At 40.7% G+C, this 27,025-nt stretch overlaps 1 protein-coding gene across 1 annotated transcript in view; it reads right to left on the minus strand.

Annotated features, from left to right (window-relative positions):
• Positions 1-27,025, minus strand: part of LOC134394156 (dedicator of cytokinesis protein 7-like) — a 169,718-nt gene that overhangs the window by 137,329 nt on the left and 5,364 nt on the right. The window contains exon 2 of the mRNA XM_063119359.1: positions 12,153-12,243. Coding sequence (XP_062975429.1) covers positions 12,153-12,243 — 91 coding nt within the window. The remainder of the gene's footprint in view (positions 1-12,152; positions 12,244-27,025) is intronic.

The raw sequence follows: 27,025 nt of genomic DNA on the forward strand, positions 1-27,025 counted from the left end.
GAAGACAACAAACTTTTGAACTCTTCCCTAGCCTTACCCTATCAGGCAGAGAATGAAATAGTTGACCGAATATCATCTCTCCGAGATACTTTAATCCATTTCCGAGCCCATGACAAAACCAAAACAACTCTGGTAGAGGATTTAGAAGTAAAAAATCACCAAATGAGAGTAGAACAGGTGATAAGTGAGGAAAATAATTCTCCATCACATCTAGACAATAATGCAGGAGAGAAATATTTCCACATCAAAGAAGATGATTCCAGTGTGCCTTTTAGGAATTCTATGACCAACACAGAATGGCTACAAAGTAGACAGCTTAGCCAGGAAGAAGTGCACCCATACAAATCAGACAACAAAATACAACAGTTAAAAAAGAACACTTGAAATGCCAGAAAGGAAATGGATCCATCTTTGTGGATACAAGAGGAGCACTGGAGCAGATTATAGAGTTGGACTGACAGTTGGTGCATCACACTGAACAGCCACCTGAAATATCCAACCAATATGCTAACAACAGACCCAGGGAAAAACATAAAGAACTGGACAGGGACAATGATCAGCTGAAAATCTTGACATGGAACATAGCTGGCTGGAAGTCTAAGCAAAGAGACCCTGATGTTTTGGACTACTTCAGATCTTATGATGTGATTGCATTACAGGAAACTTGGCTTACTGAAAAGATTGTCCTTAATGGATACTTAGTAAATGACATTTTTGCACAGTCTGGAAAAGGAAAGAGCAGACCAAAAGCTGGCTTGGCATTGTTGATCTCCACTTCCCTTCAAGCAACAACTAAATAGCTCATCCCCTGTGGCAAAATTGCTGTAGCGGGCCTCCTGGAGTTTAGAATTAAGACTTTTTTGTGTATTAATGTGTATATTCCTCCACTTCCGAGTAGAAGCTGTATAAAAAAGGTTTGGGAAGACTTGGAAAGCTATATAACAGATCGACAATCAAAATTTCCAAGGGCTTACCTCATTTTAATGGGGGATTTTAATGCTAGAATTGGTCCTAATAATAATGCACTTTTTTCATCTTGTTTATGGGGGACACATGATAAAGAGAATTACATTTTTAGCCATAACAGAAGTTCAAAAGATCCCAAAGTTAATTATGGTGGTATATGCCTGACAGAAATGGTGGGCCACCTCGCCCTCACAATTCTGAATGGAAACCATTCCTTTGACCACTGTGCAGAATACACCTTTGCGTCCGGACGTGGTAGTAGTGTTGTTGACTATGTGTTGTTTTCCTCTTGTTTATCAAGCACGATTAAGGAGTTTTCTGTTGGAAATAGGATTGAAAATGATCATCTACCTCTCAATTTCACCCTATTATTATCTGTTTCTGTACACATTGCTTCCAATTACCAGTACAGAGATTCAGATCTAATTCTTAGGTACCAGAGAGTATATTGGTCTGAAGCAGTAAATATTAAAATCAATGGCCTCCTAAACTCTACAGTGGGTGAAGAATTGAAAAACTCAATCTTAGGGGCCACTGAAATTACATCTGTCTTAAACAATTACTCCACATTGGTATCTATTTTGAAATCTGCCCTAAGCCGGAAACAACCTGCCCCGAGAAATGTCTTGAAGAAGAGCCCTCCCAAGTGGTTTGACAAGGAATGCCAAGTAGCAAAAAAACATCTGAGAGATGTATACAATCAATACAGAAAGGAAAATCAGGCTGTTCTACCCCATCAATATTATTTGACAAAAAAGTACTATAAGACACTGCTAGCTCAAAAGAAGAGGCAAGCAGTGCAACTAGGGTGGAAGGCTCTGATAGATTCCTCATTAAATAACAAACCCAAATTATTTTGGACACTGGTCACTGGTGCCTTGGGTGATGCTTCAGGCTCAATTACCTGTAATATTTCAGCTGACATTTGGGAGAGCCATTTCTCCAAAAAATTTATGGACTCTAGGGAGCAGTCGAAAAACTTTCTTCTCTGGAATCAAATTACCTACCAAAATGGGACCCGGTTTCCCCATTTGAAATAAAGACTTTAATTAAATGTCTTAAACCAGGAAAGGCCCCAGGATTAGATTTAATAACCTCTGAAATCCTGAAGGCCAAGCTAGATTGCTGGGCTCCCCTTCTAGCCAAGCTTTTTACACATATTAACAACTCTGGCCAGCTCCCCTCAGAATGGCTGGATGCTGTTGTGATACCAATATTTAAAAAAGGTGACAGGGAGGATCCATCCAATTATAGGCCTATTAGTTTACTGTCAGTTGTGGGGAAGCTGTATGCTAGTTACTTAAATACGAGGCTCACCACTTGGATAGAAGAGGAAAATATCCTAGGGGAAGAACAAGCCGGTTTTAGGAAGGGCAGATCAACTCTTGACCATTGTTTAGAAAAATATATGAATTCTTATGGAAATGGTCTGTTTGTTGCTTTTATAGATCTTAAATCTGCCTTTGATACAATATCAAGAGAAAGACTATGGACTAAGTTACAACATTCTAGCATAGACAAAAGATTGTTGCACCTTATTAAATGTTTATATCAACGCACCACACTCCGGGTAAGGTGTGGTTTGGAGGGTAACCTGACAAAACCTATTTTAGCCAACAAGGGGGTCCGCCAGGGTTGTATATTACCCCCTACATTGTTCAACCTCTATCTAAATGATTTGATGGGGAACTGCTTAGCATCTGACTTTCATACACCAAAACTGGCAGAGACCAAAATCCCTTTATTGTTGTATGCAGATGATGCTGTTTTAACGGCATTGTCCAAAATAGGCCTTAAAGGCTTACTTCGAGTTTTTATGACTTACTGTAAGGATAATCTACTCACAGTTAACTTCAGTAAAACAAAAATTATGGTATTTTCCAGGCGTAGAACAACAAACAAGTGGTTAATAGAGGGACAGCACATAGAACAAGTTAAGAAGTATAGATATCTGGGTGTTGTGTTTTCCTCCACACTTTCCTGGGCTACCCATAGGCAGTCTGCAGTTCAAGCTGCCCAGAACATCAGTAAGGCAGTTTTTCGGGTTTTTTATATCAAGGGGGGACAATTTATTCCTGCTGCCCTACAAGTATTGAAGGCTAAAATTCTGGCCCAGTTGTTGTACGCTATCCCAATATGGATCCAGGGATTTAATACAACTGCCGAGAGTGTTCTGTCAAACTTCTTGCACTCACTTTTTGGAATGCCCAGGTGTGTGCCATCTGCTGCATTGCGCCTGGAGGCTGGCCTAGCATCTATAGGAGGCAGGGCTTGGTCCCTTGCCTTTCGATATTGGCTAAAGGTTGTATATGCCAATTCATCCCAAAGCTATCTTTATCTTTTGCAAAGGGATGTTTTTACCAGTTCATGGTTTAAAGGTTTTACTGTCAAATTGTGCATATTAGGTCCATATCAACGGATTTTCTACATACACAAGATTACTCTGTGGCAAAATCCACAGTAGAACAACGGAAATAGATTTTCAATGGGCTATGACAAAGGCACGCAGTTCCTGCTCTCCAATACACTCTGGTCTAATTTTTGAATTTCCCAGATATGCTAGATATCTGGACTATTTGACCATCCCCAAGTACCGACATGCTTTTACAAGGGCTAGATTTAACTGCCTTACTTCTGCAATCTTGGAAGGGCGTTATCAGGGCATCCCATATGAGGACCGCTTGTGTCCCTGTGGTGACAAAGCAGTCGAAACACTAGACCATGTTTTTTTCCAATGTAGCTTCCACAGGGAGGAGAGAAATAGATTTCTTGGCCCTCTTATGAGAAAATGCCCTGGAAGGACACCCAAACAGTATTTGGAATATTTTTTGGCAGGTACAAACAAATTAACAACAGAGTTAGTGGCTAAGTTCCTCCTCTCCATACAAAGGAATCGCAAATTGATCTCATCTTAATTGTAACTTCTATCCCATGCTGCTGTTACTTATCTTTTGTACCAGGTGTTCTAACTATGCCTATATATTTTAAATATGTGTATGTTTTAAATAACTCTTTTAGCCTGTTCGTATAATGAACAAATGACTGTGATTTTATGGTTTAAAATTAATGATTGTTGGTATAGTTTCTATTGGGTCTGTGACCACATAATAAAATGTATGTATGTATGTATGTATGTAACTCTGTGCTCAGGGTGAAAGAGATTTGACGCTCCTGCCTTCAATGGTCAGGGGCCAGAATATTTCATGTGCTAGTGGTCTTCAACTGGTCCAGACCCATGACCCACCTCGGATTCCCAACCTGCAGCATGGGACCCACTTTCCCAATTTTACTAACTATGCCTATATATTTTAAATATGTGTATGTTTTAAATAACTCTTTTAGCTTGTTCGTATAATGAACAAATGACTGTAATTTTACGGTTTTAAATGAATGATTGTTGGTATTGTTTCTATTGGGACTGTGACCGCATAATAAAAATCTAATCTAATCTATCAACTAGCAGTTAGAAGCCAACTGCCCTGCAGTTTAAGGGGTGCTGGACCAAGGTGCACTAGTTATTCCAAGAGCCTTGAAGTAACTGAGTTGCCAAATGCATCACATCTGACTTCCTGGAGGGTCCCTATCCAAGCAAGGCTATTTACAAGTGCAGTCTAATTAAAATAGTTCATTCCTCAAGCCTTCTTTCCTGATCAACCAGGTTGCCAGGCAGTACATTTCTGATCAGAAATTCTATGCATGGTGAAGAATATGTTGCTCTAAAACTCACTTTTAGTACTTTTTACAGATTGGCTGGCAAAAGAAAAAGGAACCGCTTAAGCATTCAGTTTGCATTTCTCAGAGTGGAATGCTGGCCTCCCAATGGAGCTGAAGATACAATGCGGGCCCCTTGCCACCCCTAATCAATAGGCCATAGCTATGGGTTGTACAGGTTTAGCAGACTGCTCCAGAAGCAGAACTGGAATTCAAGACTGGATGCAGGGAGCTGGCAGGCTGAAAGAGGTGGGGTTGGGTTGATGTAAAAAGCCAGAGGCATCAGGTCTACATATCCTGCAAAGGAGCTGGATCTAAAGAATTTGGCTCAGATACTGGAAAATTCAGAGCTAGGAAGTTCTGTGAGCCATTTAATTCTTCCCCTCCAAAGGTCTGTGGGGTGTGTCTCAGACGGCGACTCTTTACCCCATGGAAGCTTCTTAAAGAGGTGCTTTCTCTAATTTGAAGGGCGACAGTAGGCCTGAGGGAACCTGGGCAGGGGGTCTTCCAGGAAGAAGCTTCAGGTGAGGATGACTACAGGAGCCCATCTTCTAGACTAGTAAACTAATCTGACTCCCAACACACTGCACCACTAACCACCCCGTATCACTTGCCTGCCAGAGCTGGCTTTCAGCTCCCGCACAATTCGTAGTTCTGCTCTTGAATCATTACAATTACAGTAGGGTTCAGGGAGCGGTTGTGCTGCGAAACCACTATTGTTCAGAGAAGAGTAAGAAGAAACAGCTGCTGAGGGGAGTCTTCCTCCCTCTTTCTCTCAAGACAAAGTTATACTGCATGCCACAGGCCACTTGGAAAACCGCCTAAATGAAAGCATTTGTTCTTATAACAAATGGCAAAAGGGCTAATGTGCAGAAGTTTCTCTTTTCCACTTCGCAAATTACATTCACTTGGACTCCAGGCAGCAGGACAAGCTACCAACTGTGCTGCTGTTGTTGAGCGAGAGGAGAGCAGGTGTACGTGCTTAGCGAGAGGCTGGTCTCGCTTTTGACGGTCTCTTAGGCACACTGAGAAAACAGAGGGGAAACCTTTGAAAGACTCCAAGGCCGGAGGGTAGATGGCACCAAGTGGGACCAGCAGTGACATGCAAGAATAGGAAGAGGATACACACATGTCTAGTAGCATGCAACCACTTACCATATAATAGCAGAGTTGGAAGGGACCTACAAGGCCATCAAGTCCAACCCTCTGCTCAATGCAGGAATCCACCCTAAAGCACCCCTGACAGATGGTTGTCCAACTGCCTCTTGAAGGCCTCTAATGTGGGAGAGCCCACAACCTCCCTAGGTAATTGATTCCATTGTCGTACCACTCTAACAGTCAGGAAGTTTTTCCTGATGTCCAGCTGGAATCTGGCTTCCTTTAACTTGAGCCCGTTATTCCATGTCCTGCACTCTGGGAGGATCGCGAAGAGATCCTGGCCCTCCGCTGTGTGACAACCTTTTAAGTATTTGAAGAGTGCTATCATGTCTCCCCTCAATCTTTTCTTCTCCTGGCTAAACATGCCCAGTTCTTTCAGTCTCTCTTCATAGGGCTTTGTTTCCAGACCCCTGATCATCCTGGTTGCCCTCCTCTGAACATGCTCCAGCTTGTCTGCATCCTTCTTGAATTGTGGAGACCAGAACTGGACGCAATACTCTAGATGAGGCCATACTCTAGATGAGGGCCTCCTTTGAAAGGCACCCAAATCTTTCTAGCCATGCCCCACTCAAAAGTTTCCACTTCCAAATTCTTTCATACCTGGAAGATGGAAACCTACCCTGTCCTCCTGGAATATCATGCATACACACCCATACAGCTGCTTTGGGAAAGCCTGCACTAGGAAGCCCAGAAGGCAACAGATGCTAGCAATAGCTGAAGCCCAGAAATTACTACCTCTGCAGCTGTTCTGGTCCTTCTGCACATCTAAGAAGAACAGAGAAATTTAACCAATATATGAGACGCAACACCAATATTAAGCAATCTACGCTCTTCTTACATCTTTACCACAGAAATGATCATTAGGGGTCAGCAAGTGGTGGGCTGTGAGGCAATTTAAACCCAAAAGAAAGCAGCCTGTGGGGGCGGGGGGTGTCTAGAATTTCTATCAGCCTCAAGGCCTATTTCCAGGATTTGGAATGGATGTGGCCTGGAAGAACAAGGCAAATAATTCCTATGAAATCCTATTTCTCTATCAGTTCCTGCAGAAGGAACAACAAATAGGTTTTCCCCCCCTAAACTGGGCTGCTGAAATAAAGAAAGATTGTGGGAGTTGGTGGGCTGGGGAATACTTGTGTGAAAGGACTACGAGCTCAGTTCTGGTACTGAAATTATATTCCTGGACTGAGCATGTGCTGAGAGGCACTCTTGTTCCTCTTTAAAAAAATTATTTTTATTGATTTTCAAATAAGAACAAATACATTAAACACAGAGAATAAAAGAAAACATTAGAAAAAATACTTAGAAAACAGGGTGGATTTGATTTAAATGATTCTGATTTAAATCACTACTCAGAAAGACTCAATTTAATCATGTGATTTCCCCCTCCCAAAAAAGTGCACTCTTCCTCACTATATTTTACACAACTCAGAGTTATCAAAGTCTTGTTCTTCCTGTTATATTCTTAATATTTACAACCAAATGAAGGCTTCATTTTTAGAATAGCAACTTTTCAGATTAGTTTTACAGTTATAACAAAAATACTGATTTGGTTATACTATTAGAAACACATCATAGATAGATAATTATGAAATTATTGCGAGGTGAACTATCTCCAGTTTAATAGGTTAATCATTCATATTTGGACAACTTTTCTGCTGTACTTTATTGGAAGGAGAAAAGTAATGTTACAGAAACCTCTGGAAGAGCATGGCATTGTGAATGGATTAATGAAATTCATTTACCACAAAAATTAAACAGCCTCATGCTACATAATTAAAAACTAATCCTTATTTTGGACTATAATGTATCTTAAATAGAAAACTATCTTTAGATAGATTTTTCCTCAAAAAGCATTTTATTAAAAAACATCCGATTTAAATTAAAAAAACATCCGATTTAAATAAAAAAATTAATCCATTTATTTTTTTATTTTAAAAGAAACCATTGATCTTTATCCACCCTGTTAGCAAATATAGAAATCTTAATCAAATCTATACCTTCTTGTACAGAAAAAGATGCACATTATATTAGAACCTCTGACCAAATTCTTCGGCCAGTGGAGGCCTAGGTCCACCAGAATTCATATTAATAAATGAGAAAAAGTCCAACTAATTCTCCAAAAAAGTGTTTGATGTTATTTCCCCTCTTGCTAACCTATGTTAAGTCAACTTATCATTTAAAGGCAGTTGCCAAATCTTATCAAACCAGCGTTGATGATCAAAAGGTCTGTCACTTTTCCAGAAGTGGGCAATTTCCCACCTGGCTAAAACCAACAAGTGGGTAAACAAAGCTTTGGGGATGTTTCTATTGGCACCCCTAAAATTAGAGAGTAGAGCCAGTGCTGGATCAGTTTCTATGTCAACATGAATAATGTTTGTAATGGTTTGGAAAACCCTTGACCAAAAAGTTTTGGCCTGCTGATTTTGAGTAGTTGCCTCAATTGAAACGCATCATGATAAAGCCTAAGATTTGGGACACCAACCCCACAACCCCCAATTTAGTTGGCAGGAATAGTGTTTATTCCTGCCAACACAATCACAATAGATTGACACAAATGTGTTTGCCCCTTCCACTGAACGTGGCTAGAGCTTGTTGCCGACGTCTGAACTCATTTCCAGGAAGCTCTACTGGCAACATATGAAATAGAAAAGGCAGTTTAGACAACAGTCATTTTCAGGGCTGCACTCCTCCCTAGCCAAGATAATTTAAGTTTCTTCCACAGTGTCATATCTTTTCTTAGCACATTCCATAAAGGATCGAATTTGTGTACACGCAGTTGTTTGATTTCCTTAGAATGCCTAAGTATTTAAAACTGTCAAATCTTAAGAGTGACTTTGGAAATTCGTTGAGTGTTTTTCTGTTCATCTAAAGGAATATTAACACAGAGCAAGTCAGACTTGTCATAATTGACCTCCAAACCAGCAACTTCATTGAAGGTATCCAAATGTGTGCGAAGAGGAAACTTAGGTTCTGTTAACATAAGCAATATATCGTCGGCAAAAAGGTTAATGAAATGAAGTCTCCCATTTATTCTAGGTCCCAATATAGCTGGGCTTGCCCAAATTGAAGTTGCTAGGGCTTCTATTGCGATGGCAAAGATAAGTGGGGAGAGTGGGCAGCCCTGATGTGTGCCTCTAGATATTTTAAACATTTTCAATTCTGAAGAGTTAACACACACTGTTGCTTTAGCATCAGAATATAACTGCTTCAACACCTTAAGAAATCAATTACCAAACTCCATTTTATGAAATAAGCGGAAAACAGGTCTATTCCAGGCAGTCAAACGCCTTGAAAACATCAAGAGGAAACAGTGCCAAAAGGGACTTTTGGCTTTCACTGTGATGAATTAAGTTAAGTATCATGTGCACTGAATCTGCTAAGCATTGACCTGGCATAAATCCTGTTTGATCTTCACCCACATATTCTCTTATAAACCAGTTCAAATGATGACCAAGCAACGATGTGAAGAGTTTAGCATCTTGATTAAGAAGTGCTATTGGATGATAAGAGTGGGGCTGTGCACCGCTCCAGATCCGAATCCCAAATCCGAAGCGGATCGGTGTAATTTGGACCTCTCTAAAACAGATCCAAGGGGGATTGGGGGAGGTCCGAATCGATTTGGAAATTCAGACTTTTTTCCAAGGACTACACATGGGAATTTAAAAGGTAAAAACATGAAATTTGGCACCATAATAGCACTTAAGTAGGGCTTTAGGCATGCCAAGTTTGAAGCACATTAGTTCTACCCCTGATTTTTAGGATTTTTTTAAAAAAAGTTTGAGGTTTTAAAATTATTATTTTTCAATACACTGTCATTTTTAAAGGTAAAGACATGTAACTTGGCAACATGATAGCACTTAAGTAGGGCTTTAGGCATGCCAAGTTTGAACAACATCGGTTCATCCCCTGATTTTTAGGACTTTAAGGTTTTCCCTTCAATAATTCCTCTCCCCATATTGCTCCAGCCAGGTAATTTATTTATTTATTTATTAAATTTATATACCGCCCCATAGCCGAAGCACTCTGGGAGGTTTACAAAAGTAATGTGTATTGCATGAACCATTTCCCTGTTTCTTATCTGAATGGGAAGGACCGGATGTGTTAATAGAAGCAGTGTTTGCTGATTCTTGATAAGACCCCTTCTGAAATTGCTCTTTGTGACTGGCTGTTTCGTTTCCTCGAAAAATCACATTTTAAAAAAAAAATGTGAGCAATCCGCTGAACATAAATGTATGAAATTTTACACGTATGAGTACGTTGATACCATCTGTAAGGGCACCAAGTTTCATGGTTCTGTCTTAAAAAATAAAAAAAGTATAGGTGTTTATTCCTCTGAGTGGAAGGCTATGGGGAAAATCATCTGAACGATTTGGAGGTCCGAATCTTGCTTCAGATCCGGGTCTGAGGTGGGTCGGGGGGGGGGGGATCCGGATCAGTCCGAGGCAGATCGGTCCCGATTCGGGAGGTCCGAATTTAGCTCCAAAGTGGATCGGGGGGTCCGTGCACAGCCCTAGGTAAGAGTTCACTAGATGAAGATCCCGTCGTGGCTTAGGAATGGTTATCGAGCACGTGTGTTTCCAGGATTCCAGAATCTCCCCACCTTCTAAAATAAAATTAAATATTTTCACTAGATAGGGAATACAAGTGGGCCTGGCGATTTCCCATTTTTAAAATATTTTATGGCCTCTTCTATCTCCTCAGCTCTTATAGGTCTATTAAGGAGAGTTTTATGTTCTATTTTTAATTTGGGGATAGTCATCAAGTCTAAGAGCTCATCTATCTTGGCCACCTCAGGGTTGTACGTATAATTTCTGGCAAAAAACTTCAAATGCCTTACAAATTTCCTCATTCTTATAAAGAAGCTCCCCCTGAGGTGATTTGATATGCGAGACCTGAGATTTAACTGTCATTATGCATAAACCTAGAGCTTTTGTTGCCAAATTCGTGATAATAATGATTAAGAAATGCCAAAGATGCATGTACAGTATGTGTGTCTAACATAGTAAGTTCATCACATCTACCCATCAGTTGCCTTTATGTCCTTTGACCGCCAGTCAAAGGACATAATTAAGCACTTCAAAATGAGAAATATCAGACAATAGCCTTTGCCAAACCTCTTTGATGCACGATCCTCGAATCCCATAAAATATCAGTTGGAATTTCTGGCAGATCGCTGAACTGGAAGTATTCAGAGAGATCTTTTTTCAGTTGTTCTCGAACCAATTTTTTAGTTAAAAAAATGAGGGTCCAAGCCCCAGAAATAAGAGTTGGCACGATCTTCTGAAATCGCCAAGGCAATCTAAATTGGGGCATGATCTGACATTGTGATGTTGTCTATGTTAGCTGTAGTCATTCTGTCCTTTAAAGGCTAAGACAAGAGGAGGAGATTGATGTGGGAGTAGGAGTGATGTCTTGCAGAGAAACAGGAAAAGTCTCTGTCCCGTAGTACTCTCCAAATATCACACAAGTCCTGTTCCTGAAGGTCCATGAGAAAAGCTGAAGATTGGGGTCAGCCAGACTTAGCCTTAGAGTGATCCATCTCAAAATTGGGTACAGTGTTAAAGTCACCTCCGAGGACTACCTGACCCCTTTTAAAAGTGTCTAGGGCAGAAAACATATCAGGAGGAAATGAGCACTGATTAACATTAGGGGTGTAGATAGATCCAATTGTGAGTTGCTCAGAACCCAAGGATCCCAAAATGAAAAGTAATGGCCTTGAGAACCATGCCCCTCAATTAGGGTGACCATATGAAAAGGAGGACAGGGCTCCTGTATATTTAACAGTTGTATTGAAAAGGAAATTTCAGCAGGGGTCATTTGTATATATGGAGAACATGGGGAAATGTCCTCTTCATCACAACAGTTAAAGCTGCAGGTGCCCTGCCCTTTTTAAAATCTGGTCACTCTAGTATAGCTCCTGCACCTTTAAATGTTGTGATGAAGAGGGAATTTCACCAGGTTCTCCATATATACAAATGACACCTGCTGAAATTCCCTTTTCTATGCAACTGTTAAAGATACAGGAGCCCTGTCCTCCTTTTCATATGGTCACCCTACCCTCAATGCAACGTACTTTTTTTTTTAAAGTAAAATAGAAGATAGCAATATGTAGGCAGTACAAGAGGAGAAAAGCTGACACAGCTGTTGACTAGTACTGGAGCATATGAACCATTTGCAGATGAGTAAAAGGCAGCCTTAAAAAGAATGGTTTCTAAGACTTGTTTAAACGATTGAACGGTGAAAGAGAGGTGGATCTCCATTAGGAGGGTGTTCCAAAGCTGAGGAACCTTTCCATGACACAGCACTGGGTAACTCACCGACTGTGGGGTGCCACCACGCTTCTTGGAAAGCTGGGGGGAGTTGCCATATTCCCGGGACACTTGCTTCCTTACTTCAGCTGCCACCGTCCTAGGAGGGAGGAAAATAATAATAAAATACATATTTTCCTGGGCCTTAAAACTGTCTTGAGAGGCATCACCATTGTGTTACCTGAGACAGTTTGGCAAAATGGAGGACTGATGTTTGGAGTCTATTATTTATTTATTATATTTATATCCCACTTTTTTTCCTCCAAGGAACCCAAGGCAACAATCCTCCTCCTCCTCTCCATTTTATCCTCACAACAACAACCCTGTGAGGTGGGTTGGGCTGAGAGTCTGTGACTGGCCCAAAGTCACCCAGTGGGTTTCCATGGCTGAGTGGGGACTAGAACCCAGGTCTCCCGACTCCCAGTCCCCTACACCACACTGACTCTCCAGTATATTGCACCCTGATGATAGAGAATATACCTTTATTTCACCAGTGCATCATAACTGTTTTCAATTAGATTATTTCCTGGTTTCTACTTCTTTACTGCGGCAAATAAAGACTTGCCGGATTGATGCATTGGTAATTTCAGACCGTGCACCAGTATGCTTGGAGTTACAGTTCTCAGACTCGCCAAGGCCTTCGGGTCATTGGCATTTTAATGTTTCTCTTCTGAAAGAGATGTTTAAATCTCAGTTCTCTGCCGAATTGTCTGAATATTTTAATATCAATGAGGGTACTGTGGATTCCTGCACCACAGAATGGGTGGCCAGCAAAGCCTTTATCAGGGGCCGAATCATTGTCTATGCTTCATATGAGAAAAAACTTACAACAGTGCAACAGGAGCTTTTAAATAAGACATTGAAATCTCTTATAACTCAATTTGTCAGTTCCCCATCAGCACAACTGTATCAGGAGTTGTAAAATGTTAAATATTAGCTAAACAATATTTATTAGCTTCCAAACAGCGGGGGAAAAACAGCCCATCAGGTTTTTCGCTCAGCCGGGGCAAAAGAAAGAATTTCCCTTGAAGGGCTCTGTCTGTAAACTGGAAGTAATTTTGGAATTACTATCTTCAGTCTACACCCAAACGGCTTTTACTCGCATGCAGCAACTTTAAAGACTGTACATCTGAGGAAGTCTGAAATAATGATGAAACAGGACTGTAGATACTCCAGCTTTCTCTGGGAGAGGAATGAGGCAAAGTGCTAGGCAATTTACAAAGCTTTATTGCAAGCAATAAACACTTCTGTAACACAAACTAGGCACCTTCTGTGAAATTCCCCCTTAGGTAAAAACTATGCAAACTAAGCAAGACAATTGTCCGTTCAAAGAAAAGAAAAGGCTTTTCAAATGTCCATAACTTCAAGGTGGTTGATGCGTAGACGATTTCTCATGCAATCTGTCTGACTGTCTCTTTGGCGCTAACTTCGCTGAACATTTTAGTTTCCCGCAATTCTTAGCATCAAGTAAGGTTTCTGAATGCTCATCCCCGGAAGTTGACTCCCTGTCCACTGAAAGCATAGAATTTGGCCTTGAAGAGACAGACTGTAGAGGGGGCAGATTCCCAGCTGAAGCCTCTCCCGTGTGAACCTCCTCCCCCACTAGCTCTAACTGCCTGGTGTCTGGCTCGGTGTCTTCTGAGTCTGAATCTGTTTCTGATTGATTACCTGCATCACCTGCTCCCAATACAGGAGCAGTAGGGCTACACATGACAGACACATAACCGGATTTCTGTTATAATAACTTAGTACATTAAAAATATAATTCAGCCTGTTGTTATAATTTTATTGTTAAGATATCAAAAAAGCAACCATTATTCTGACTCTTGATACAATTTTTGTTTGATTGAACTGTTTAAAATTGATATAATTATAAAAAAATAGAAGTCATTATTTTGACTCTTGATACTATTGTTGTCTGATTTAATTGTTAAAATTGATACGCAGTTGTGTGCCTGTTGGCATTTCTTATCATTAGAGGCATTAAGCCTATATACACCAGTTGCTGGGGAGCACTGGTGGGGTGTGTGTACTGTGGCACCGTGTCCTGGTTGTAGGTTCCTGGTTGACAGCTGGTTGGCCACTGTGTGAACAGAGTGCTGGACTAGATCAGTGGTTCCCAAACTTTTTCAGGTAACCGCCCCCTTGGTTCCACAAACTCATGCCCAGCGCCCCCTACCCTACCCTATAAAAATCATTATTCAGAATAGCAGTTTTCAACGACCCAGTAAGGAAGAAAATAACAATAAAATTCAAAACAGTATCAATTAATTGAGTATTGATTCAAAATCCAATTACTTTTTTTTAATTTATTCAATTAAAGACAATTGATGAAGTTGATCCAGTTTTTCAAAGTCTGATAGTCGTTTAGCAAGAATATTAGATATCACATTTAGTAACTAGGGTAGAGTACCTCACTATTCTATAAAATCTTAATGTGATGAAGTGATTCGAGTTTCCCAGTGTCTGGTTTAAAGTCACTTAACATGAGTCTTAAATCACCATGTTCAGTAATCTGGAGTCGATTTCTTTGCTTGGAGAGAAGTAGGCAGACCACACTAAAACCGCATTCCACCAAATATTCTGAACCACTCTCCATAGTGCAGGATAGCGATCAGAAATTTCGTTCTGTAACCAAAACTCCTGGTACGGAAAAGACCACCTCAAGCTCCCCCCGCTGCCCCTTTGCCTCTTAGCGCCCCCTGCCGCCCCCTTGCCTCTTAACGCCCCCCTATGCAATCCCACCACCCACTTTGGGAACCACTGGACTAGATGGACCCTTGCTGTGATCCAACATGGCTCCTCTTATGTTTTTAAGTCCTTGCAGCACCTTAAAGGCTAACCAAGATGTTTTGTCATAAGCTTTCATAGACTATAGTCTATTCCATCATATGTACGGAACGTTACTGAGAGTTTCAGGTTTTTATACAGTACATCTGTGGGATGTGGGGAGGAAGGCGGGGAAAGAGAATTGTGATCAAAAGGAAATAAAATGCCGAAAGTTCTGACAGTGACAATCACATTAAACGTAGCTGTTTACAATACTGTTGTTGCTGATGTCACAAACTCCTGGCACTAGGTAAGCCAACTGCCACATATAATGTGATAATAAAAAAATCCTTTATCCTTATTGAAGTTGTTCAGTGAATCACTGCTATCATTCATTGTTTCTAATAAACTTATAAAATAGAAAAAAAATCCATGGAAAAGTAAAACCCTGGGGGGTGGGGGGAATCCACACCACATCACTGTGGTGTAGTCATTTACTGGTTATAGCAGAAGCGATCAGCCAAACTGCAAAGCTCCAGTTTTCTGAATTGGTTTCAATTTGGGTTCTGTACAAAACCCCAGCACAAGTTCACTGCTGGAGCCTGTCGAAATTCACCAGGAACTACACTTAAAGGGTGCGCTTTCAATCCTTCCCAACAAACTAAGAATAGACCACTGGGAGACATCGTGCTGTACCAGGCACAAAGAGACACTACATGTTCAGTGGGAAAAGACAAAGGGGGTTTGCTTTCCTTTGGCTTTCAGAACAGTCCTGTGATTACAAAACTGGTGGATTTTGTTTTTCAAGCGGTTCAGAGAAAGCCAAGTGTAGAGCAGACAGACAGAGAACTCTCGGAATCCAACTGCCCTGTTGCTGCAGTGCTTTCCTAGATCTTGCCCCATTTTCCCTGTTCTAAAAGGCTGAAATACCTTTCCTAACATTTCGGTGCTGGCAGTAAGAGCTTTAAAAGTTACAATAAACTAATATTTTTTTATATGCAGTTTCGGCTTCTCCCACTTTGCCTTCTTCAGTTCCACCCACCAGTGGACTGTGGCCCCCAAGAACATCGCCAACATTTAATTCAGACCCAGGTAGAGATATAAAATTTCTGGAATTTTTGAAGCCATGGGAGGGTAAACAGTTTTTTTTCCCCGAGTGGGGGTTAGAAAAAACAGATTTTTGGGGGAAATTGAATATATATATATTTTGCAATATTAGCACTATTTACAGATTGAAAGTCACTTTGTTACTTTAGGAACATAAAATGTATTTTCACATTTTGTATATTATGGAATGTTTTATTTTAGTATGATGAATAAAATGTTTAGACAGGGGTTCATATATTTACTTTTCCAAATGATTTCTAAAAACTTTTTATGGGAATGGGTGCTTTATGTCTGCTTGACACTGTGGTGGACTAGTGGAGACATAATTTTCTTTGTTACTAACGTTGATGGTTTCTTCTAGGTTTTTTTTTTTTAAAAAAAATTATTTATTTTTGCCTGCTCCTCATAAACTTCATAAACTGGCAAAACCAAAGAGGTTCCTTACAGTTCAGGAGCTTGTATCTCTATTTGTTACAAACAAAAGTAATTTTTTTTAAAAAAAGACTGAAAAAAAAAAAGGGGAGAAACGTTTCCCCCCAAATTTTCCCATTTCCCCCCGCCCAGGCCTTCACATCTCTAGACCCAGGTTTACACAGACTGACGGTGGCTTTCCCTCTTTTTAGCCAGGAGTTTTTTCCACAGGCCTATAGCCCCTTCTCCCCAGCTCCCAGTCCTCTTCAAAGAGCTGGCATGGAGGGCTGAGTTAGTTTGGACCATATTTGTACTTCTCAAAATTTTACATAGCAATTTCAAAAACAAAAAATGTGTGCAAACATTCGTATATTAGGGGAATTGCACAAAAAAATACATATATTACTGGAAAAAAGGTGCAAAAAAGCATTATATAAGGGAAAACTGTTTGGATAAAATGTGTACATTAGGCAAAAAAAAGGTGCATATAAATTTGCAAGTGGACTGCTTTAAAAAGTCACAAACTAATATAGAAACTAGACAGAACAAATTGAGATTATAAAAATGAGAAAGCAAAATTGATATATTCATCCATCCCTTTTTTATTTTTTATTGTATAGAGAAACATATCATAAACTAATCACACAGTGGTATCCTAAATCAAATAAAGCACGTTGTAAATGCCATTGTCAAGTGAGCACCTTTATTCACATACAGTGGACGTAAAATATATAGGCAAGATATATCAGGAACAAAATTCAACTAAATCCCATTTTGTTGGTCCATTTATACTAAAAATAAATAAATCATCTTAATAGCACAGAGCTTATTCAGCAAAAAAAAAAAGTCAGCATACTCAGTGCTAGCTCAAAGATGTCGAAGGCCCTTGGGCGAGACACCCCGCTCTTTGACTGAGGGCTCATCTACACCAAGCAGGATATTCCCCTATGAAAGCGGTACAAAAGAGGTATAGAAAAGGCAGGAGGCACACCAAGCAGGATATAGCGGTATGAAAGCGGTCTATGGTATGTGTCAATGGGGCCCCAACAGTTATCAGGGCACTTCAATACCGCTATAAAGCAGTAGTGTGGCTCCTGCCTTTTATATACCCTTTTCATAGTGGAATATCCTGCTTGGTGTAGCTGAGCCCTGAATCATAGAATAGTAGAGTTGGAAGGGGCCTATAAGGCCATCGAGTCCAAACCCCTGCTCAATGCAGGAATCCACCCTAAAGCATACCTGACAGATGGTTGCCAAGCTTCCTCTTGAATGCCTCTAGTGTGGGAGAGCCCGCAACCTCCCTAGGTAACTGGTTCCATTGTCGTACTGCTCTAACAGTCAGGAAGTTTTTCCTGATGTCCAGACAGAATCTGACTTCCTGTAACTTCAGCCTGAGTCTACCTTCTCACTGCCATTGTCAACAGATGCTCCTGCTCCTCATTCTCTTTCTAATCACATGCCTGCTTGCCAGGCAGAGAGCATGTAAGCAGTGGCATCCACTACTACTCCCTTTTACCGCCACCATTGTTTTGGCCAGAGCAAGAGCGAGATGAAGAAGCAGGTTGGAATGGTGAAGAGATACAGCATGTTGATCAGTCATATGTTTTAGATTTATTTATTTTTTTACCGTGGATGTGTGAGACATCCAGAGAACTTTTTGTTATAAAGCAGCATATTAAATAAATAAATTCACTTTACAGTTTGTAATGGGAATTATGATTTGAAATAGTGCCACTCCAGGTGACTGTGTACTTCAGGCAAGGCAGAAGAAGATGATTTCAGAAAAGCTTTACAGGATAAAAAATACTGGTACTGTCTTTTCCACATAGCCAAACCTGTCCAGCATTGGGGGAACATAACCTTTCCAGGGATCCAGTGCTAAATCTTACCAAGACACAACAAATCTCAGCACTACTTTAAGGTGGGGTGCTCTTTCCTTTATCAGGATGGATTTCCCACGGCAGAAAATCCATACATTTATCCAGACTGATGGCATATATGTAAGAGACAGACCCAAGAACATAGAAGACCAGTATTAAGTCATGACATTTGCTACACCCAACTTTCCCTCTCCTTTTTCAGACTGCTAGCAAATTTCAAGTGTTTTCAATTATTCTTATATGTCATCATATACATTAAGGCACACGTTAAGGCAGAGAATCTAGCAATCTTGAGCTAAGAGGGGCTTTCCGTGCCATCTGTGAGCATCTGGCCTGAAAGAAGAGCTAGTGAACACACATCATCTCAGCAATACGCTTGAGGCTAAGCTTTTAAGAATAACAGAACGTATTCTGTATCTGAGTGCTAAAGCTGCACAAGACAAAAAGCAGCCCTGCTTCAAACGTTTGAGGAATAATGAATGTGAAAAGGGGGACATTCACACTCCAGGAACTGTGCAAGATGCTCCCATGTGAAGAAGTAGACTAGACGTTTTGAACAACCGTGAAACTAAACAGAACACTGCTGTAAACAGAAGACTTGCTAAAATGCAATTTCTGCCTTTAGATTCCTCCAGACCCACCACTGTATATAACATTCAAATGAAGGCAGGATCCCAGAATGAACAGTCACAAGTATAGAGGCAAATGGGTGAAGTAAACCACAGTCTGAACAGTCACTTCTGTCGTATCCCCAAAGCCACAATGCCCCACAATAACCAGGGGCTACGCATGAGAAAAACTCTTCCCCTATAGAGATATTGAGCTACAGGAGAAATCTGAAACCTTAATTAAGGTTACACTCCCTGTGCAAAAGGATTGAAATGTTTTTCAGAGGTGTTAAGATAGAAGCATCTTGACTAGTAGGACACTGAACCATTGAATCCTATAATTAACAGAGGGAGAGTATGTCTGAAAACGGACATTGTGTTTTTGACTATCAAAGTTTGCTATCATCTACTTCCCTCTAGAGATGTGAAGGCCTGGGAAAAAATGGAAAAATTCAGGGACGGACAGACATTTTTTTCCAAAGCTTTTTTGTTTTTTCCCCGAAAATTGGAAAAATTGGGAAAAAATGAAAGGAAAAAATGCATTGTTTTGTTTTAAAATGCTTCATACAAACTGTCACTAGAGTTACAGCCTTCAGATATCTGGGCATTAGAGGTATAGGATGGGATATAAATATAAAAACATTTGGCATGATAGGGATTCCTGATGAAGGAGCAGAAATGAATTTCCACAGAGCGAGTCTTTTCTAGCATAACCAAGACTCATACAAATTGCCCTTTACCCTCTCTTGCTACCACTTCTTTCTCCGGTGTTCCTCATACAAATCACTCTTTTCCCATTGCGGCTAGCAGCAAGGAAAGCAGGGCTGTGGAGTTAGGAATCGTGGAGTTGGAAACAATTCTTGGGTTACTGGAGTCAGAGTCGGAGTCGGTAAAAATGTACCAACTCCGACTCCTAATAAATTTAAATTGTATATAGAGTTGTGATATGTATATTCACTTGAATTTTATATTCAAACGATACTTTAATCTCGAAAAAGGTTTATGTTACTTATGCATCTGAGTTCATTTCTTTTAAAATGGTCATTTAAGTTGTTTTAGGTGTTCAATTGGTGTTTTTTTTTTACTTTTTTGTAGTTTTGTCTTTGATATCAAAGTATATACTTTAGGTTTTTGAACTAGTAGAGAAAATTGTTCCTGATTTTCTTTTATAGTTTCATATCCTATTACTTTATACTCTTATAGTCTTTTGATAAACCGCCCAGAGAACTTCGGCTATGGGGCGATATAAATACAATTAAATAAATAAATAAAAATATAACCTCATTGTTTTCATTTTTGGGCTTCTTTAAAAAATAAATTAAAAAAACTAGAATGTCTTAGCTATAGCCTTTAGACTTGGGTTTTAACAGGTTAGGGTTCTAAAAAGTTGCGTGCTTGCAGTCAATGTAGAAAATATATAAGAAATTTATTTCCTATATCAATATATAATTAAAGGAGTCGGAGATGCAATCTATATCAAGATCTCCTGGGCATGCTGTGTGTGTGCGGCCCCAACTCCCAAGCCACCATCACATACTTCCCTCGAGATCAAAAAGGTTGTGCAACTTTTAAATGGTCCATTGTGGTATATGTGTTTGCAGATCGAGTGAAAAAGGGCAGGAAAAAGGGGCCAAGATCCCATTTCTCAGTCCAGTACTGCATGCCTTTGGTGACTTGTTCCAGAATCAACCCCAGTAACTGCACCTCTACCCCACCCCACTCCCCATCTCCAATCAACATGTATTTGTTTCCAACTGGGTTGCTTAACAAAATAGGCAGATGTACCACTAAATCCACTAACAAGATCAAAGGGCATTTGAAAACGGAGGGAGAGGAAGCAGGAGGTTGTAAATAAACTGTAATTAAGAGAGAACTTTGCAGCCTGGAAGGAAACATGTAAGGCCTTGGGTTCTTGGGAACTGGTCCAGGAAACTACCTCACCCTTTCCTTTAGCTAAGGAAATTGCTTTATCAGTAAATCCATGCAGAACAATGCACACAACTTCTGACCAGGAAGAAAACACTGTGAGGAGGTGGTGGAGTCGCACCATAGACTGGGAATAGTCTGAACAGTAATCAAGAATGCCTGCGGTATGGAGGACCATCCACCCATACAGATCCACAGCAATCCAGACCGCCCTATTCTCCGGATATGGCAACACCTGGCAAAAATAATGGCAACAAATGCAAGCAACTAGGTCTTAGTGGTTACCAAAGAGATTCCTGAACACATAGACATCAGTTACGAAGCCAAAGTGAGCAGATGGGAATGAGCTGTGTCCAATGTCTTAACAGCACAGCTAAAAGCAAGACTAAAAACAAATAAAAATGCATGTATGAAATGCACTCACAGCACCTCCTGAATCTTTTGTTGAAGTCTTGCATTAGAAACAGGATGTATTTTTAGTACCAAACTGCAGAGATGTTAATTTTGAAAAAAGGATTCCAGAAATTGCTAGAGAATTAAAAACAGAGAGGGAAGTCCAATTTAATATTTTCTTTTCAATTCTCAATACAAGACCATTTTTCCATGGTGTGCCACAAACAAGTTAAAGGGTTGGCCCATAATGAATGTAGAGCATTTCTCCCCAACCTGGGGCGTCCTCCAGACATTTTGGACTTCAACCTTCACCAGCCCTAGTCAGCAGCACCAATGGTCTAGAATCTGGGAGTTGTCATCCAAAACATCTGGACGGCACCAGGTTGATTAAGACTGAGTAAGCAGATTACAGCCACCAACTGTGGATCAACATCTGCCAGGTTTGAGAATTACATTAACCACAGTAGTAAGTTTGCAAGTTAGGATCTGGCTCAAGACGTTGTTGTTGTTTATTCGTTCAGTCGCTTCCGACTCTTCGTGACTTCATGGACCAGCCCACGCCAGAGCTTTTTGTCGGCCATCACCACCCGTAGCTCCCCCAAAGTCGAGTCCTTCACCTCTAGAATATCATGCATCCATCTTGCCCTTGGTCAGCCCCCACTTTCCCTAGCATCTTCTCCAGGGTATCCTATCTTCTCATTATGTGGCCAAAGTACTTTAGTTTTGCCTTTAAGATCATTCCCTCAAGTGAGCAATCTGGCTTTATTTCCTGGAGTCGTACAGCAGGTCAAAAGGGACAAGGAAGATCTCGAGAAATATCCTAACTCTATACTCTTTTCATAATAAGTCATCTTTTATGGAGAAAGATTTCTCCTCCTCCACCCACCCACCCCAGCATTTCCAACACTTACTATCACATCGTTAATACATACTGCATATTTCCTGCAGAATCATACTGAGATGATTTTGTCTTTCTTGGCTACACAAACTGTCACTACGATCTCTGTCTCACAATTATCAGCAAGTATTGGGCTATTGGACGCTCACCAGGGGTATGCGAGCACCAGTTGCCCATGCCTGTCACCTATGAAGGCACAGGATATTTGCAATTATGACAGTTATGAAAAGGCACCTTTGGCATCTGAATATTAAATGGGCACAAACATGTAACGACCAAGATTTTACAAAAACAAAATAAAACTTCAGCCACATGTATGTACTGTATCATCTTTTGATCCTCCCAGAGTGCAGGACACGGAACAATGGGCTCAAGTTAAAGGAAGCCAGATTCCAGCTGGACATCAGGAAAAATTTCCTGACTGTTAGGGCAGTACGACAATGGAACCGGTTCCCTTGGGCGGTTTGGGGCTCTCCCACACTAGAGGCATTCAAGAGGCAGCTGGACAACCATCTGTCAGGGATGCTTTAGGGTGGATTCCTGCATTGAGCAGGGGGTTGGACTCGATGGCCTTGTAGGCCCCTTCCAACTCTACTTTTCTATGATCTGTATTGCCTGTGATCTGTTGGTTGGCCTAATGAAGGTATTTCACAAATGAATTTTGGAACTTTCCTTATGGCAAACACGACTATCTTTGTGTGTGTTTTTGTTTTTATATTCATATCATTCAAACACTATAGTTTACCTCTGTTTGGTATTTTTAGCTACACCAATGCCCTCTTCTACACTGTAAAAGCAGCAGTGTGTAGCCCTCCAGATGTTGCTGGACTGCAACTCCCATCAGCCCCAGCCAGCATAGTCAATGGTGAGAGGACTTGCAGCCCAACATCTGGAAAGCCATATATTTCCCATCCCCGCATCATACACACTGATCGTCTTATCATACAAATAATAAAAAAGACAACAAGAGAGTCCTGAATTGAAAAATACCAAAATCTATATAATGTAATAGCATCATTATACCAACTCAAAGTTCACAAAAATGTGCAGTGTGGAATTTTTCTTCTGGTCTACACAGCCACCTTTGTTTTTTGTATAACGGAATGGAAGAGGTGCTGATTTACCCTATTTCTTCGATTCTAAGACACACTTTTTTCCCCATATAAACATCTCTAAAAATGGGGTGCATCTTAGAATCGTGGGTGTGTCGTAGGTGGGTTTTTTTTCTGTTGGTGGTACTGAAATTAGTGTGCATCTTACAATCGATGGTGTCTTACAATCGAAGAAATACAATAGATCTTTTTTCCAGGGGCTTGAATCAGGCACAACTGACTATGAAAACAAGAGGATAGTGGCCTGTCAACATCCCAAGATTGCTATAATCGGTATCTCTTTTTAAAAAATCATCTTGGATTGTTTTCTTATTAACATCGAAAACACCTGAGATAACTGCCTCTGAAAATTATTTGCATTTGTATCCCACGTGGTCTCCAAAGAGCCCAGAGTGGCACCAATTGGAAAAGCAGGTTCTTAGTGCACTGTGAAATCTGAACATTAAAAAATTCCTCTAGATTTAATTATCGGATGAGTTATTCAAGTAGTACTGTGAAGGCAGTTTCTTTAATAGGCCAAGGCATGCTTTAAGGTAGATTCCTGCAATCAGCAAGGGGTTGGACTTGATGGCCTTGTAGGCCCCTTCCAACTCTACTATTCTATGATTCTAGGGTCCGAGGGGAATGTGTGGCCAAAGCCTCCCAGAGATCATGAACATGCCCATGGACAAAGATGAAAGGTTGCTATGTAGAATCATTATCCATGAAGTTTTCATTGAACCCCCAGCTCCCAACCCCAAAGAACATATTCCTATCCTTGAAAACATACTTACAGCTCAATGGAGAAGTGGGGCTTCTACATCATTTGGCACAGTTCTCGGTTCTTGTTCATCTACCCATGAGTAGAATTTTCCAAAGAAAACTCTCTCAGTACCTGATCAGAAAGTATGGCCAATTGGCACAATTTCTCAGAAACATTTTTTGCAGTTTTCATTTGCAAAGTTGGGCACTATTATTATTATTATCATCATCATCATCATCATCTGAACACATGTTCAAAAAATTATTGGCACACTAGTCAATAACAGGTTTATCCAAAGGCAGAACTACATGTTACATATATATGTAACAAACCCCAGACAGCTGTTCGTATTAGGGAGAAGCAGTTTCTGGAAGAAGTTATTGGGAGCATAGAAACACCTGCCATTTTCTCCCCCATCCCTCCCTTGGCAAAGTTCGAGATCTGTGTTTAATGTCAAGAATGAGCATTTGAAACTTCACGGAGAGGGGTGACTCAGAGAGAGAAACTGCAGGAGAAAAGCATTGGGCAGGGAAAGAGTTAAGCAACATCCGTTTTCTACTCCAAAATCACTCCTTTCCCCCAAACTACCTTTACCTAATAAAAGCTGCTGTCCAAGTTCTAAGTAATGTGTAGTTCTACCAGAATCGATTCCTGCTGATTTAAACTGCACACTCTTGGCCCAAATGGCCTGGAGCAAAAGATTATGGACAGCAACCCTAACTTCTTTGGGCTGTTGTTTTTAATTTCCACGTTCGAAGTTGGAGAATAACGAGTTACTGAGCCACAAGCCATAAATTATTCCTTGCATGTGTTGCCACCTGCCAAGCTTAATAAAGCAAAACACTTTCCAAAATGACACCACCACGCCTTTGTATGCTTCAGAGAGCTGTTCCAAACAGACTGATGCCTCCCTCATTCATCTGCACACACTGGCCCTTCAGAGGGGGAAAGGGCACCACGTTCCCTGGCTTGACAGTATCGTTTCCCAAACTGAACTCTATTTGATGGCATGGTACCGTGGCATAGTGTAGGGGCAGAAAGAAGTTAAATGTGGATCTCCTTATTGATCTCCAGGTGATTTGCAGATCTGCAAGGATTAATGACTCCCAACTGCTTAAAAATAGCAGCAACAAAATAATTCCTGAGCCCTAAATTATACTACTGCATTTAAAGAGTCCTAGGATAGACAGACAGACTGTACACAATGCTAGTCCTACTTGGAGTAGACTCACTGAAATGAATGGGACAAGTTAGAATAATATTGAAAACAACCCGTATAGATATTATTATTTATTTATTTATTTATATAGCACCATCAATGTACATGGTGCTGTACAGAGTAAAACAATAAAATAGCAAGACCCTGCCGCATAGGCTTACATTCTAATAAAATCATAATAAAACAATAAGGAGGGGAAGAGAATGCACCAAACAGGCACAGGGTAGAGTAAAACTAACAGTATAAAAGTCAGAACAAAATCAAGTTTTAAAAGCTTTAGGAAAAAGAAAAGTTTTTAGCTGAGCTTTAAAAGCTGCGATTGAACTTGTAGTTCTCAAATGTTCTGGAAGAGCGTTCCAGGCGTCAGGAAAGAAATCATTTGAGAGTAACACCTGCCAACATGCCATTCAGGTTGGCCTCTTTGATGGTGCTTATGGAAAGCTGAAAGGCATATTCCACCAACTTCATATGGTACCTAAGGGTTGCACTGTTCTCAGATTCAGACCTAGCAACAGTCATTCAAGGATTCAGGATTTCAGTCCAAGACTACTACTTGAACCAAGCTGATAACTCAGCAAATGCTCCACATTTCCCAGAACACAGTCAAACAGCTTCTCAACAGGGACAGTCACTGAAAGCACATTAATCAAACGCTCCATGGCCTGCCTTATCCTTCCTTTCTACATTCTCCCAGGCACAATCCCAAGGTGGTCAGGTCCTATAAAGCCCTAAACGGTTTGGAGGCCATCTCCTTTCCTTCTTCTTGTGCCCCATTGTGACTGCTGAGCTCAACGTAGTGAGCCCTGATACCAATATTTGTTGTGCATTATGTTTGACCAGCAAAGACAGAAACTCTTAAGGTATGTCCCAAAATCAAGCAATTCCCCTCCATGGGGCTTTATCTGTAGGAAGCAAAACATTTGGAAGCCAGGATGTTTATTTTAATAGAACACATATTTTATCGCCATTCATGCCCATGTGTGTTCTATTCAATATTGAAGCATGTGGTCAACGCTGAGCTTTCAAAGTCAAGACGGTCAAATGTAAGCCATAATAAAATGTCCACAGTCTCCAATAGGAGCCCTTCTCTTCAAGGTAAAGCCAACCTGTTTGGGGTTCACACAGGATGCCTTTTCACTTTTCTATCCTGAAGTTTTTCCCTGCAATGCAAAAGGACTCCGGTCCAGGGCTGCCCAGAACCAGGGAATGTTATTGCTAAGCTGGGTATGGGGGAGAGTTAGAACATGGGAAGGAAAGATTTTGCCCCCTAATAGCTCATCACATCTTATAAGCTGCTAGGCTCTCAAGTGGGCCAATTCCACTACATCACACTGGCTCTTCCACGGACAATACTTCTATGATTGCCAAGAGATTGTAGAACTGCCACATAGACTGACAGAATTAACCCTAGTGATGGGGAGTAGGGTCACTTTAAACAGCAAGCTTGAAGCTCAGCAGTATGAGTTATAGGGCAAGAAGGGACTCTGCAAGTTAGCTAATTGTGTGAAGGCGCAGAACATGATACAGTTCTATTGCTCATGCTAAAAACGTCGGTGTCTGTATGAACTGCCAGGGTGGGTGAATTAACAGATGCGATAGGCCCCAACAATACTGGCCTTCAAAGAGGATTTGAACCCACCTGTTTTAATTAGATGGGTTTTATTAAGGCTGCTGCTAGTTTTGTTTTTTGTTTGTTTTTAAGTACTGTACTGATTGCTGGTTACTCGATAGTGCTTGTTTTAATGCTGGGCTAAACAATGTTTTAAAGCAGGGAGTACAGAACTTCTTTCAGCATGAGGGTTGAATTCCATCTCAGA

This window comes from Elgaria multicarinata, chromosome 3 (assembly GCF_023053635.1).
Source record: "Elgaria multicarinata webbii isolate HBS135686 ecotype San Diego chromosome 3, rElgMul1.1.pri, whole genome shotgun sequence".
Lineage (NCBI taxonomy): Eukaryota > Metazoa > Chordata > Lepidosauria > Squamata > Anguidae > Elgaria > Elgaria multicarinata.